We start from the raw sequence: 15,900 nt of genomic DNA on the forward strand, positions 1-15,900 counted from the left end.
GACAAAAGGACGACAGAATAGGGTAGGGCGCTGGTCTTCAACTGCAGTAACTTTGAGAAGATGACCTGATCCCGCCAAAGCCTGTTCCTGGCAGACTGGGAGGTGTGTTAACAACATCCTGATGGAGCGCCGCGCGCATGTGCGGCCGTCTTGCTAGCCACTGCAGAAGAAACCTTGTCACGCCCTTATTTGACGACGTACGTGTTTTTTGGGAAATTAGAAGAAGAAAATGCAGATTAATCCTCGAAGGGCTTTGTGTATCAAATGATACTGGCAGGTTCGTGAGCGTCCCTTCTATTGATTTGGTGAAAACAGAACTCGATTACCTTGCAGAGTGGTTTCGTGCTTTGCGGAACTGATAGCGGCATCATTCAAGTTGTCCTACAAGTTTCATGCGCCAAGATGCAGCCTTTGCATTAACGACGTGACTTGCTGTCATTCATTCCAAGGTTACTACAGTTGAAGATCAGCGTTATACCTCTTCTGTCGTCCTTTTGTCTCTGCACCTCTTTTCATTCTTTTTTTTTCGCGTACGCGCTGGAACATATCTTTGTTTAAAATCCAGCTGTGCCATATCTCTGCCCCAGCGCAGGAATTTATTATTGATTCCAAGCAATGGTCCAGTTAAATCTCCTTCCTTTATCATTATTATTTTTGGTACATTTAAGTTCAGGCTACGTCATTCATTTTCCTGCATCCCTTACACTGAATTCATCAGTTTTCGCAAATTTACATGCGAATGTTTCTTTTTATATTCATTAGGCCGTATTCACCCGGGTCTTGGCCAATCCTCCATAGTGGGTACCAGTAACACGTCCAGAAGACAAGATAAAGAAGAAGGGGAAGAAGAAGATCGCGTGTCTGTAAGCCGAACGCCTACTCGGTAAGCAACATACGCGAAGAAACTGTGTCTTGTACGCCTTATACAGGTACAAGGAGGCGTAGGCCTCAAAACGTGGCGTCTGTTTCACTGTGTGACGTCCGAAGGACCAACCTCGTGCAATTTAGTTCGTCGCCCGTCATCAGCTCGGGTTTGCCATAACCACCACAAGATAGCTGTTGTAGACCCTGGCACCAAAGTTCCCTCCAGTAGTTTTTGTGGGGTAGTTTATAATTTGAAGCAGTTGGCGTCAACGTTCATCCAAAAGCGGGCAGTGAGAGAGCTATGTTAGCTTCATGAATCACTAACGCCTGCGCATGCACTACTATTTCTTTATTCGTCTAATTGTGCTTGCTCTCTGTTTGCCATTAGTATAGGACGTTGTCACAGAGCGTTTCTACATACCTATGTAATATTGTTAACGAAGTATTTTACGTACACTCCATCTCACAAGTCGTTTTCAGCACTTCCGAAAGTAACAGATGTACACACGCAATGCCCTTCCACAAGGCATTATAGTTCCGTGCGTGAATGTCTGATTATCCTCGGGATTAGTGAGTTTTAGTTTGCTTGGGACACCATATACGTTGCAGCGGTGCGTGACATGTCAACACCTTTGCGCATGCGCGTCCTATACCGCCAGTTATTCTGGCCGTGAGCAGACGACACGGCGCGGAGGAACACATCTCGAGAGTCATTCAATTTTCCGATTGGCTATGGAGACCTGCAGTTTCCACGGCGCTGCAAACGACCTTTGAGATGGAGTATAGCTCAGATTACATTTCTGGCAAGATATAGGCGCGCTAGTACTTTGCTTAATTGTGTTTGCTTTCCATCACTGCTTCGAATGAACGTCTCTAATTTTTCTGTGTATGCTTGCTGTGTACGATCTCTTGCCTAAGGGGCCCCCAGGCTCTGTCAAAAAGGAGCCTCTGGTCATATTTCGCCAGGTCACACATATAGTTGGCTGACATAAGACAGGGATAATTAAAGGTCGCTGGGATAACATTTCGTCCTGCAGCGGGAGTAAAAAAGAAATTGGGCCGTGATGACGACAATATCGATAAGTCTGCAATTACACGGCGTTACGTGCGTTACCTGTATTTATTCCGATTTCCAAGAAGAATTGTCTCCTTTCTCTCGTATAGGTAGACACGTTCAAGCTACCAGGGGCGGTATCGTCGTGAGTGGTTGAGTATACTGCGGACGCTTTCCTGGACCACCATCTACGGCGAGGAATGAAAGCGACCGCGGTAACCCCCACAGTTTTAATCGAATCACGTGACCATTCACCCGAAGACGGCAGGCGGCGCGAAAAGGACGGACAAGACGAGACGACGCCCGGTCACGCCCGACCGGTAGCAACTCCAAGTTCGCCATTCTCCACAGGCAAACATCAACTCGTCTCACAGGAAGGCCGGGACAGGGGGCTCGGGCTCTCAGTCAGAGACGGTTCCAAGCACCGCGTTGGCATCGCTACACGCGGCCAGGCAGCAAAGCCCAGGCGACTGCACGACCCTTCTCCCGCTCGCTGTCCGCGTTCCGGCGCATCGACTCCAGCCGACCGATCGCGTGGAAGCCAATCCAAGACGAGTCGTCGCAGCAGGCTTAACACAAGGCGGGGGAGACGCGTCCGTTCGCCGAACAGATCGAACCCGAGTTCGGTCCAGACGCTGCGGACGGGCGTGAGCCCCGAACGCGTGCTCGGTCCATTTCCGGTTCGTTCGAGGAAACACAAGCCGAGTCCGACGAAAAACGCGGCCGCTTCGAACTTTGGCGGAAGCGGTAGTACGCCGCCTCCGTTACTGTTGGATGCGAATGGTGGCGGTACAAGAGCGGTCGTTTCGCCGGACCCTGGGGCAACAGAAACGACAACAGCGCCATCTCCAGCACTACGCGAAAAAACGGCGGTAAGTGCTGATAAGACGTCACAGTTGGAGTATGGCGAATATTGGAATTTTCGAATGTGAATCGTCTAATGCACGCGAAATATCATTTAATTTCATTTCATTTTATTTCCTTAAGGACTCCGTAGTAGGGGTATTACATAAGAGGTGGGAATACAACATATACAAACAAGTGTTATAACGCATTCAATTCTGTAAATAAAAAAGTTGTTACATCTTGAACAGATGAGGAAGGCCATTACACTCTTTAGATGCTCGGTAGAAAAATGAGGCTGAAGATGTATTTGTGCGTGAAAGTGGTAGTGCTACCTGCTGGGGATGGGCAATGCGTCGTGATCGGCGTGGTGGGGGACCACCATTTTTGTATGGTGGTCGATTAAGCGTCGAATAGTAGAACCTGTGGAAGAGGGAAGGGGTAGCAATGCGGCGATGAAGGGATAGAAGCGATAAGGATGATTATTTCTTTAAAGATGATATGCTGACGTTGTAAGAGTATGTGGAATGAATACACCTGGTGGCGCGATTTTGAACTGCCTCGAGGGCATTGGCGAGATATGCTTGATGCGGGTCCCAGACGACATATGCGTATTCGAGTTTCGTTCTTACCATTGATCCATAGGCTAAGAGTTTTACATGCATTGGAGCGAGGCGAAGGTGACGTCTTAGAAATCCCAATGTTTTGTTAGCCGATGAAATAACATTATTAACATGCGCATTCCAGGTCAGATCATTAGTCAAGGTGATACCCTAGGTATTTGTAGGATTCCACCGATTGCACGGTGATGTCACCAATCCGATCAGAAAAGCGAAGGGGGTGATGGCGACGGGTAAATGAAACAAGTTTGCATTTATTAGAGTTGAGTGTCATCAGCCAACCAACATGCTATTATTGTACCCGGTTAAGGTCGGATTGACGAGTTATTAGGTCAGTGGTGGTATTGACTGCGTGGTAAATAACGCAGTCATCGGCAAACATATGGTTATGGCGGGACACATGCAAGGTTAAGTCGTTAATGTAAATTAAGTAAAGAAGGGACCAAGGACGGACCCCTTAGGTACGCCTGATGTGACGAGTGTAATGTTTGAAGCGTGGTTATTAAATGAGACATACTGTGAGCGGTTAGTTAAAAATTGCTCAAGACATTTTAGGATATCAGGATGCAAATGCAAATGAGAAAGTTTTAGTATTAGGCGCTGATGAGGTATTTTGTCAAACGTTTTCGCGTAATCCAAAAATATGGCGTCTGTTTATATGTTACGGTCGTATTCGTATTCGTATTGAAAAAGTGAGCATTCGATATTTTGCATTACCAAAACTAACAGAATATTTTACCACAACCGACATTTGAAAACCTTGTTCCGGTTATCCGTCCGCTAAACATCCTGCCGCAAATTATGAGGACTCAAGCAACGACAAATATTTTCAAATTAATTAATAATTTGAAATTTGCTTTCGCTTTCGTGGCGGACACCGACATAACTGCCTGTTAGTGTTGCTTGTAGTCGATCATTAAGTACTTTTGGGAGGTTTACTTATCCAGCATTCTTGTTTTTATTTTACTATGATTGATGTTTGTTCGTCTGTTTTTGCAACGGGCCTATTGACTTTGGATTTTGTTTCCTGTTTCGACAACTTCTTATCTCTTTCGCCAGGCACTTATCAGTTTCTTTAAAAATCTCGATTCTATGCAGTAGCCATTAATTCTTGGAAAGCTTGTTTGCAATCATGCTCAAAAGATGTTGAGACGCTATTTTTGCAGCGTTCAATCATAATTATTGATCTTGTGTTAAAACTGGTCTGTTAACTCTGATAGCCTGCGGTTTTCTTTTTCTTTCTCTAGTCATGACAAGTGTGTTATTTATATATAGCGAAATAAATATTAACGTGACAGCGTTAAGGGCTCCGTGTCACACAAAATCTAATGTCGGCATCAGCGTCCGTGAGTGAAAATTGACATATATACTTACGTACATGTATACGCCACGCCTTGCTATATGGATTTCTATATATGAGGGTTATATTGCCACACCATTCTATCACTTTAAAGTTGCTCAATCTTTGTCTCACATTCTTTGCAAAGTTATTCCTCGGAATTTCGAGAATGACGGGCCGCAAGCAAATGTCACGAAACGAAACACTGACAGAGCATGGCTTTTAATTTAAATCTTCTCAGACTGAATTATTGAAAGTGGTAAACAATACCAGAAGCCCAAAAAGGATGTATTTTTTTCGGCGCGGTCTTTCACTGCCTCCGGGATCGGCCCATGCACGGGGCCGCGTTTCTACCAGAAAGCTCGCATTTGTGCGTAGCGTTCGCCGCCAGAGTTTCCAGGTCAACATTACGGTTACATACGCAGCAGTTGCCGGGAAGCGTGAGAAGCAAGCGGGTATCCCTGAATGCTATCGCCTTCCACTCTTAAAGGCAAAGCTTAAGCATCCGCCAAATTTTTCTGCCATAAATATGTATGTCCATGAATATGTATTTCATTGGAAAGCTGTTTTTCTTTTTTTCTTGCCGCGATTCACCAATGGTGTGAGCGGCTCTCCACTTGCATCATCGCCGATATCGGCTGACCGTGAGGGGTGGTTGATAAAGAAGCTATAGAATCCAACAAAATAAATATTAACGTGATAACCGGCGTGGTTGACCAAAGCTCTCGGGGCAGTCTCTATCACCCTTTATCTAGGTCTCGATTGTTTAATTTTTTCTCACTGGTAAATACAATATTGTCTCTTCACGCGAATATGCACTGTTCAAAGGGGAAAAAATGCAAAGTCTAGAATTACTGAAAAAGTACTCTTTAAAACTTAAACACCCTCCAGATGCCACCGTCGGCTCCCGCTGTCGTTAGCCTACGGAAAGATGACTCAGTCATCGTTTGGACTACCCAAAAATTACCTAAGGTAGTTTTATATAACTGTGAATCCTTGTTTCGTTGGGCGCTGACCACAGCACTTACGCATGGTTAGTGTTTTAATGTCCGTTTCCTGCAGATACCCGATTGCATGCTTACGGCACTATGCATTCAACTCACAGCTTTCCATGTCCAGGAATTTTGGACGTTGCCCCTTCGACTATCCGCCAAACTTCACCGCAGCGCAGAACCAAAACTCATTGGGCAATGGGTAACATTTTCAGGAAGTGATATCTCAGAAGGCCGCCGCATTTTCAGCAACACTTAATAAGCAATTTACAGACAGCACACTTCCCTAATAATATGCACTTGTACGACACTTATCCGTGAACATTCCTGTGCGTTGTCGCAGTGTTTTGCTCCTGACAAAAATTCTGCTGCAACGCAGCGAGGACGTTACGTGTAAGGGCCGTAAATACACGTGTTAATAAATTAACGTACCTTCTCGAAGTAGGTAATTGAAAGTTGTCGAAATTCGGGCTTGAAGTATCAGTTTCTTTAATTTGCTCCCCTACAAGTTACGCTGGCGCGTTGCGGTGAAATTCGACAGACGGCCGCGGGAGCAATGTCCGAAATTCCTGCCTATGAACGTAGGTGGAGCCGAGTACGGTTGTTCCCAACCGCTTTCTTCCCATTTTTTTTTTTTTGTGTTTTACGAAAGAACAAAGTTCTAAGCAAGAAGCGATCAAGTCATACGCTAGCTGGTCAGCGCGAAGTGCGTGTCGTCCTCCTCCGCGTACTTTGTCTAAGCGCCGGCCTTCCAGAATTCCAATCCTGCGCATGGACCACGCGGAAGAGCGTTCTTGCTCTTGCACAAAAAGCACTCAGCGCGCATGCATATTTCACATCCCGCGTTGCAGGCCATGCTTCTGAAGGCAAAGTCGCCACAGTCGGCCCGCAGTCTCGACCCAGTGCTCAAGAACCTTCAGTGCGTCGCCAAGTGCGCCGTGGAGCTGTCGCTACTGCTGGCCGCGCTCGTGACACTCACCGTCTGGCTGCGCCACAACGCGGTGGCTCCGGTGACCGCCAGCCCGTGTTCCACAGTCGGTTGCACGGCGCACTCGGCCGAGTTCAACGGCACTCTCAACTACAGCGTCGACCCTTGCGTCGACGTGGACGCGTTCGTCTGCTCCATGTGGCGCAGTCGCGGCTCCGGCGAGGACCACAGTTCGTTGAGCCTGCTCGCCCACGTGATCCGCGAGTACGAGGCGAGCGTGGCGGAGATCTTCTTGACGGGCAGGACCGAATTTGCGGCATCCAGGTATCTCGGCAGCGAGCGTAGACTCAGAGGGGGAATGACGAAAACAGTGAGTTCGCTGTAGCATGTAAGGAAGAGCGAGGCGGCCAGACGACGAGTCACATGACCTGGTTACACGTTTCAATAGTGTCTCTCCGACGTGCAGTGTCTCTAAAGAAATCGTGAGTCATTCCACTCTGTAAAGGTAGACGACCAGTGAAGCTGTTTAGCACATGACACAGAGGTGACACAGAATTTTCAACAAAGGAACGGACTCAGTTGCCGTAATTTTTATTACGATTGCAATTATATGGACGCTCCAAGTGCATTACCGCCGTCGCCGTAATGTTCCGTATAAAGTTCAAGGGCGCTAACACCATCGCCGCGTGCCCTATGCTGTATGTGCGGGTGAATACGTGCGAGGGCAGCCAACGATCGCAGCTCTCAATCTCTGCCGTGCTAAAGAGACGAAAGCGGGAAGGAAGCGCGCTGTCTTCCGTCGTGCACCCGCCGTGGTTGGTCAGTGGCTATAGTGTTGGGCTGCTGAGCAAGAGGTCGCGCGATTGAATCCCGGCCACGGCGGCCGAGATTCCGATGGGGGAGAAATGCGAAAACACCCGTGTACTTAGATTTAGGTGCACGTTAAAGAACCCCAGGTGGTAGAAATTTCCGGAGTCCTCCGCTACGGCGTGCCTCATAATCAGAAAGTGGTTTTGGCAAGTAAAATCCTATAATTTAATTTTTTTTCGTTCGTGCGCGAGGCACCGGAGGAAGGGGAGAGAGGGGGGAAGGCGGCGTTCTACTCCAGCTGCAACTGCGCATGTGGCGGCTGCGTGAACGCGCGCAGCTTGTAGCTTTGTGCGTGCTGTATGTTCTCGGCTCCCACTTCGCGTTGAAGTGATAGGGAATACGAATGTCAATTTGCCCGCAGCCGCTGCCGCGTTTCCTCACGACAGCGTTTTGACAACGCGTTACCGCATTAAATGAGCGGGATGTGTTCGGGTTTATTGTGCTCGCTGACATTGTGCTTATGATTTAGTTAGCAAGTGAACGTTTACAAGTTCGTATGGATGATAAGAGTTCTATCCTTATTTCGTATAGACGTCCACTAACTTGCTATCGCAACCGATGCTGCGCCTTTTCGGCGAAACGGCGACTTTCATGTACATTCCCGTGGACGACGGGACCGCCACCCCGAGAAGCCGGAGGAAACTATACATGCGTGACGTTTCGACGGCACCGCCACAACAGGAGAGCGGAAGGAAAGGGAAGTACCTACGCAAGCGCTCGAAACGCCGACAAAGAGAGGGCGGTGTGAACGTAGACATGGCCGACCCGGGTCAAAGTGTAGTATCTGTTCTTATCAGTGACAGAAAGCACTTAGAAAAGGAAAGCTTTCTGAATTCGGTCCGTGTCCTAATTGCGCAGGATGGCGACGGACTTTTTGCGCAAGTGCACTCAGCGACAAGCTGCGCCATCTCTGGACAACTTCAAGCACTTCTTCGCACTCAGTTCTCTACCGTGGCCTTTTGACGCCACGGAGAGTGTTGACACCGGTTTGCGCCCTTTGGAACGTGTCCTCAACCTGAGCCTGATGTGGGACATCGACACGTGGTTCCGAGCCTACATGAATTCAGCCCCAGCTTACAAGTCCAACACCACTGGGGTCCTAACGTTGTTTGTTGAGGCAAGTGGTCATATCTGTTTCTTCGAAATGAATTCTAAAGTGCAAGCCATCAGCTATCTATTTGGAGCTGAAAGTTGAGCTAGTAGGTTCAGCATTAAGTGCATTATAAGAATTTCCAGCGACAAACATACACCAATGAAGAAAGCAAGTGAACAGAAAGATGCAGCTATTCGTATTGAGGAAGTTCACTTATAGGGGGAAAAAATTTGGCTTTTGGCGTTGCGCTGCTAAGCCCAAAGGCGCAGGATCAAACCGCTGCCACGGCGGCCACGTTTAGATGGGTGTCAAGTGCAAAAACGCCCGTGTACCGTGCGTTGGGTGCGCGTTAAACAACACAAGGTGGTCCGGATTAATTCGGAGTCCCCAACTACGCCGCGCATCATTATCATATATCACGTAACACTAAAAAAAATTCATTTGTTGTCAATGTATGCGAATAGCCCGAACGAGCGAAAGCTCGCGCTTGACGAACCCCCCTCTCCCCCTCCCCGCGACTCGGTTGCGCGAGAGTTCACACGTGACATTTCCCTCTCCCCGCCCCACACCACAACTCAGTCGCACCACAGCACGTCCCATTTCCCTCTTAGCCTTTGTACCGCAAGTCCGACTACCAACCGTCGCCGACCACGAAAACGGGCCAAAGAGGCAAAGGAAGCTTTTCACTATTAAAAAAAATATGTCGGTCAGAAACCATGCGTTGCGGATGCTTATCGTCGGATCGCGACTAGCATTCAGGTGGTGTTGTTGGTGCAGATATAATTTTCCGGCGGAAAGCTCATACGAGGAGAACATCGAAGCACCCTACTTTTCTCTGGGCTCGTTGCGCCGTCTATTGGTTCGCGCACCGAGTCCCTTTCTTTTTGCATGGCTTCCGATGAAGCAACGGTGGCGTGCTGGCGCGTGCTAATGCTGCGAATCAATTACTCCTTACCCAGCTTGTGATCGGGGCCGAACGGAACAACGTGGAGATGCTGTGCTCAGGGACCCAGGTTTTACACCAACCAGAACCAAGTTTTTCATGTCTTTCATTTTGTTAGAATGTTCGCCGAAGTAAACATGCTTGAAACTCTGTACGCCATCGCTAAGCCCGGAATGTAGGCAAAGACTGTTATTCGCATTAAAGCGTTTTGTAGTCAAAGAGTGCAAAAGATCCCAAAGCTCTAGTTGGTGCTGAAGATAGAGCCCTCCAGTTTTGTATTGGCGGTCACTGGCTTGCTCAAAAGGATGCGCGGCCTTGAATATATACAACCACAAAAAAAAGATGGTGTAGTAAAGCAGTTCCGAGGAAATACGCAAGATATAAAAAGCTCTACAGAGGCAAATTTATCTTCTGGTTTTCAGATTCGTGCATGCCTCAGATGGATGACGAATTTCCATTTTAGGTGAAAAAAAAAGTTGGTCTGAAGGCACGTCCGCAAGGAAGACAATTAGAAATTCCGTAAAAGCCAACAAAAAACATGCGTAAATCAGCGTTTAAAATATAAGACAGGATGACAACCTTTGAACTTATCCTCATATCAGAAGGAAAGCAAAATTGTTTTGCGGTCGGAACGATACAATTTGCCGATTGCGTGAGTGCGCTACCCTTCGACTTCTCTACGCTGACAATAAACGCTCATGGGGCGCCCAGCTGCGACCACTCCTGGCGTGACTGCAAACGACACGTACGACGCACCGCAAAACACCCGACTTGGGAATGCACGGCACAGGAAGCGCCTCCACCAGGAAGAGATACCGAGCTACGAGACACCGAGCAGCTCTGGAGTAACTCCTAGTTTTTTACCTGGTAAAGCCAACCCTTCGCACCAGTCGTAAATCCTGCTCCTGGTATCGCGCCTTCCACTCTCACGCATTTCCCCCATTTCCGTTCCTTCGTAATAGGCCAAAAAGCTATTCAATAAAAACAATATTTATTGAATGAATGAATTAATGAATCAATGAATCAATCAATCAGTCAGTCTGTCAATCATACAATCAGGCATTGCCATAAACATACCATATAGCAGGCCTTCATGTTGTTAGCCAGCGCAGTGGCAGTACCAAGTCACCGCATGTGGAGTAGCCATTAAACCGCAGGCGAGATTTGAAACATGCTTTGTAGAGAGATACAAGTGGCGACAGGGGAACTTAACCAGGGGTGGTCACTTTGGCTGGCTATACGTGGTACCACAGAAGCAGGCAAACGGCACACAGACCCTCATACACTTCCTGTTGCTACTAGAGCTCCTCAATGAATATGTTATTCATTGTGTAAGACTACGTCAGCTTAAGGTGATAATATATACAGTAATATCTGACTTGAGTGAACTTCAAGGAATCCAAGGAAATAGTTCACTTAACCGAACGTTCACTAAACTGAACATTCACTAAAATATCGAACACCATTGCGCAGAGCAGACATCGAAACAAACGTGCAAAATGCAATTTATGGAGTCATTTGCTTCAATATGTACGAATTCACTAGCTAACAGTTACGTTGCGGCCTATTTAATTTTGAAAAATATCTAATTTTCATTTGCACTGATGCTCTTCAAGAGCAAGGAGTGACACCGCTGCCTATAAAGCATTTTTTGCGCCCTTCCTCTGCCACATATTGTTGCTGAGTCTCGCAACTCTCTGAAAGTCTCGCAACTTTCTAAGGCATCCTGCCGCATCAGATAGAGCTTCAGTATTTTAATTTGCCTCTGCCACTGCGTCTTCGTCACACTCTTCTCCTGGACGAACATTGGAAAAAAATTTGCAGATCTAATAGTTTAGCACAGGTAACGAGCTCACTGTCACTGCACATAGTCTTCAAACGAAGTGTTGCTTCCAACAACCAGCTGGTGACAGGCCTCTGTCCCCATCGCTATCACCTCGTTGTGCTGTTCCCCTTGCTGGATTTCAGCACACAAGGGGGAATGACCTGATTGATGCCAGCAGTTTCTAATTGTACCTGGTGTTACTGTACACCGCGAGCCTCAGGCTCGTTCAACTGAAATACTCGCTATTCAGAAATTTGTTTAACTGAAACATTTTAGGCTTGTATGCATGGGAAAACCGCCATAGATTTTGTGAAAGTTCGTTACTCTGAAATGTTCGTTAAACCGACGTTCGTGCAATTGAGAGTTTGCTATATTACCAGAACTGTAATGGCCATTGTCTGGCGGGCAAACATTAAAGGGAGTAGGGGATGGACATTTTCGAGATTTAATTGTTCTTTTGCGTTAAATGAAGGTTCTCATATAGTACCGTCACATATATACATATATGTGTGTGTGTGTGTGTGTGTGTGTGTGTGTGTGCGCGCGCGCACGTGCATCGGCCTAGAACAATCAGCCTCCCTATATGCCTTTTATAGATTATGAAAATGCATAGAGATGATAAAGACACTAGAAATACTAGAAGTCTTGGAGACATTGCATAATCAAGGAGTACAGAAGGCATATGTGAATATCTAAGGAACTATCTAGAAAGATTCCACTGCTACCTTGGTTCGCCACAAGACAAGTAGGATATTACCTCGAAATGGATTGCAACAAATTATTGAGCACTTTAACCGAGAAAGTGCAAAAATGGGGTTGAAAATTATTATGGTGAAGACAAAAATAATGCTCAATAGCCGGGCAAGGGAACAAGAGTTCAGGATCGCCAGTCAGCCACTAAAGTCTGTGAAAGAGTACGCTTACTTAAGTCGTTTACTCACAGGGCACACAGATCACGACAAGGAAATTTGCACAAGAATAAAAAATGGGTAAAAAAAAGAAAAAAAAATCCACGCCGTCACTGCGAACTTGGGCGGAAACTTCAACGAGCATACGGCAGATATTATCTGATCCTGACTGGAAGCTTACCATTATTATCGAAAAGAAAGGTGTACAATCAGTGCATTTTATCGGTGCTAACATGTAGGGCAGAAACTTGGAGACTGACAAAGAAGCTTGAGAACAAGTTCAGGACCGCGCAAAGAACGATCGAGCGAAGAATGCTAGACGCAGCGTTAAGAGACAGAAATAGAGCGGTGTGGATCAAAGATCAAACGGAGATTAAGAGAAAAAGATGTAGCTGGGCAGGCCATCCAATGTGGATAACTTGCGGATCATTAGAGTTACAGAATGTGTGCTAATGGAAGGGAAGCGCAGTCGAGGACGCCAGAAAAATAGGAAAGTTGCAGGTGCAAGTTGTAATCAGCTAGCACAAGGCAGGAGTAAAGTTAGAGATCGCTGGAAGAGAGAGAGAGAGAGAGAAAGGCAAAGGAAAGACAGGGAGGTTAACCAGAGATTATCTCCGGTTGGCTACCCTGTACTGGGGGAGGGGAAAGGGGATGCAATAGGTGAGAAAGAAAGAAGGATAAAAAAAAGGAAAAAAAAAAACCTAAGCACACACACGCACGTACACACGAACTATTTCTGTGGGCACTGTCACGCAACCCGCAAAGGCATTCCTAGTCTTACGCAGTGGAAGAGGTTTTCGTCCTGCAGTGGACTTAACGATAGGCGGATGACGATGACGATGACGATGACGATGATGGGTTTTTTACGAACCCTGCTTTTTTCACCAAGCCCTAGGTGCCATCCAGGACCCCTTACACCAAAGCGAATGTAAAGTCGGAAAGTTCGCGCCAACCCTCCCCTAATTTATAGAAGAGGAAGTAGTCCGAATTACCGCTTTTGGAATTTCGCGGCGACACCCAAGCGCTGGCTTGTCAGTGTGACGCCAGATTTCAATCTACTATTCCTATTTCGGTAATTTTGTGGGTCTCATAGTTTATAATTACACCCTGAAAAGTGAACAAAGATGTAAATCAGTCTATAACTGACACCCTTACAAAAGCTGTAGGGATGATAATTATAAATTGATATACGCTCTTGTTCAATTGTAAAGGGTAAATTACAATGCAGGTAAAGCCATCGCACCTCTCTAAGGTGACCCTTTAGATCCTTCAGAATGATGCGTAGGTCTTGTTCAACTATAAACACTTACATGGACCTGAGTACACTGTGTCAAAATCTGCGCCACCACTGCGAACTTGTGTGGAAATTTCAACAACGCATTGGGCAATCGTCTTTGGTTGTGGAGGATTTTCTGGCTTACCAAGCTTCTTAGGAGTGGTCGTTTTGCTATTCAAAAGCGTGTTTTACTAATACATTTTAACTTATTATTCGTGCATAAGAATGCGAATGTTGCCGATTTAGTTGAGCAGTGCTTTGTACAATAGCGCAAGCTACAGTAAGAAAGAAAGACGAACCACGGAGGCGCTGACTGTCAACTGGATTCTTATTCATATCAAGGACATGTCGAAAACCTTAATTTAGTTTCGTAAAACATGCGCATGAATCACACTTTATCGCTTGCAGGAAAGTGATTTGTTGATGAAAAAGGCGAGAACCTATTACGTGCAAATGTGACATTGGCAGTCTTTGTTTGCCTCCTCCCTCCCTTTTTGTGTGTTTGTGTGTATGTGACCTTCCTATGAATAAAACCACCAACCTTGTCCCTGCGTCGTTCGTCTTCCTGTTGTCATGTAGTTAGCGCTGTTTCCCCGGATTGGTTATTCCTCTTGATTATCACTAAAGGTTTCAGGTGTATTTTTTTGTCTGTGCGATTAGATATTTGTAATCAACACCTAATTCGAGCTGTCAGCCACTGGAGAGGCCATGCTTTCAAACATATTTTGCATCGTGGCTCCTTAATACGTCAGTACCTATAGTTTGTTATCGTGCCTAGCGAGACGGTCAGAAAATCTTTCCCGCGGTAAAAAAAAGGAAAGAAGGAAAAACCAGGCTTGGACTCCTGCCGACTCGCAGACCAGCGCAGAGCCGTCTGTGTGGCTCGACTTCGTGCGATCTCTCGAGATGACCCAGAGTCGAATGCACTACTACCGACGCATGCATGACGCCTACAACGGCACCCTTCCGGACAGCGCCGAGGTCGTCCGTCGACTCGCCACCGAAAAGAAAATCCTGTCCATCCTGGACACCGTGCGGGCATCGCGGACCGGCGCCAAGTCCGTGGTGACCAGCTTGCGCAAGATCTTAGCCGCCGTCGCCCACACGGAACTCTCCGACTGGCTCGAACCAATCAGGGCAGCCTCTGGCTCGAAGGCCGCTGACGTAAACGCCCTCGTGTCTGTGCAAGACGTGCGTTTGCTGCGGGCCGTTGACGAGTTGCTCTCGGCTCACAGCTCTCGAACGCTGCTGGAACACTTGTCCTGGTGGCTGCTTCAGCGGCTGACGGTGATTGGCTGGCCGCAGGCGTACGACGTCATCGCCGGGAGCGAAACGGTAACCTCCACGTGCTTTCCGCGGTCTCTGGATAGTGCGGGGTAGCACTAAATTAATTATCAATTTTTTTTCAGCGCTAATATTTTGTTGCGTACGGTGAGCTCGGTATTTGTACTGCAAGCCTTTTTTTTCTTTTTTGAAAATATGCTTCTGGCACGTAATACTGCTTTGACATTAATCTAAATGTCGCGGCAGGATCGCATTTTCTGTCTCGGATTCTTTCGGATTGTGCGCGTGCTGCGGGCCTGGTTTGCCAAGAAAAATAAATGCGAAGCCTTCGTCGGCGCCTCTCGCCGCAACCGATCTCCAAACAGTGGCGTGCATGCCATTGATGGCTTCTAGCTCTTGTTGTAGGGGCAAAGCGCGGACCTTCGAAATTGGTTTTCATTACTCTGATTGCTACGTGCAGACAAAGAAAGACAACAGAAGGGGGGCAACTCGGCACTTACCTTTAGTGAGACATCGTTTAAGGTAGATTTGCCAACTTAGGAGGTATCATCGTCTGGCCTCAAAACTTGGGCCGATCCCGATGGCTGTGCAGGGAGAGAACGTGGGCCGATTACGAACGCAGTGAACTCTAACATAACAGCTAGCGCTTCGCGCTAGCTGTCTAGCTGTCATGAAAAAATAATGCCAGAAACTGGCGCCTGACACTCGGCAGAAGTTTCAAACAGCGACTTTGGCACGACAGAAGCCCGACGTGCGATCGTGGCCCAACGGTTCGGGCATTGGTCTGCTACGCTGGAAGATGTAATTTCACCACCACTGTCTGTCATGCAATTCTTTAGGGCATTCTATTGGCGGACTTCCCCCCCATCGGAGCGTATCTATCGGGAAATTCGAAGCGTGATAAGCGTGTGCGATCGCGTCAACGCGTGAAAGAACTCACAAAAGAAAAAAGAACGAGGTACAGAAACCTCACCCTGATTAATCAGTTAACAACGGCGCTCGTCGCGGCCATCGAGACGTCACAATCATCGCAAAGTATTGCGAGTTAGCGGGCCGAAGTT

The 15,900-nt window shown here is 47.1% G+C and overlaps 1 protein-coding gene across 1 annotated transcript; it reads left to right on the top strand.

Annotated features, from left to right (window-relative positions):
• Positions 1-1,955: 1,955 nt before the first annotated feature.
• On the top strand, positions 1,956-14,935 carry LOC129381620 (uncharacterized). The gene is made up of 4 exons (XM_055064631.1): positions 1,956-2,790; positions 6,564-6,964; positions 8,369-8,627; positions 14,414-14,935. The coding sequence occupies exons 1-4, from the start codon at positions 2,119-2,121 to the stop codon at positions 14,933-14,935; spliced, it is 1,854 nt and encodes a 617-aa protein (XP_054920606.1). The 5' UTR covers positions 1,956-2,118.
• Positions 14,936-15,900: the final 965 nt, after the last annotated feature.

Source organism: Dermacentor andersoni, chromosome 11, assembly GCF_023375885.2.
Source record: "Dermacentor andersoni chromosome 11, qqDerAnde1_hic_scaffold, whole genome shotgun sequence".
Taxonomy (NCBI): domain Eukaryota; kingdom Metazoa; phylum Arthropoda; class Arachnida; order Ixodida; family Ixodidae; genus Dermacentor; species Dermacentor andersoni.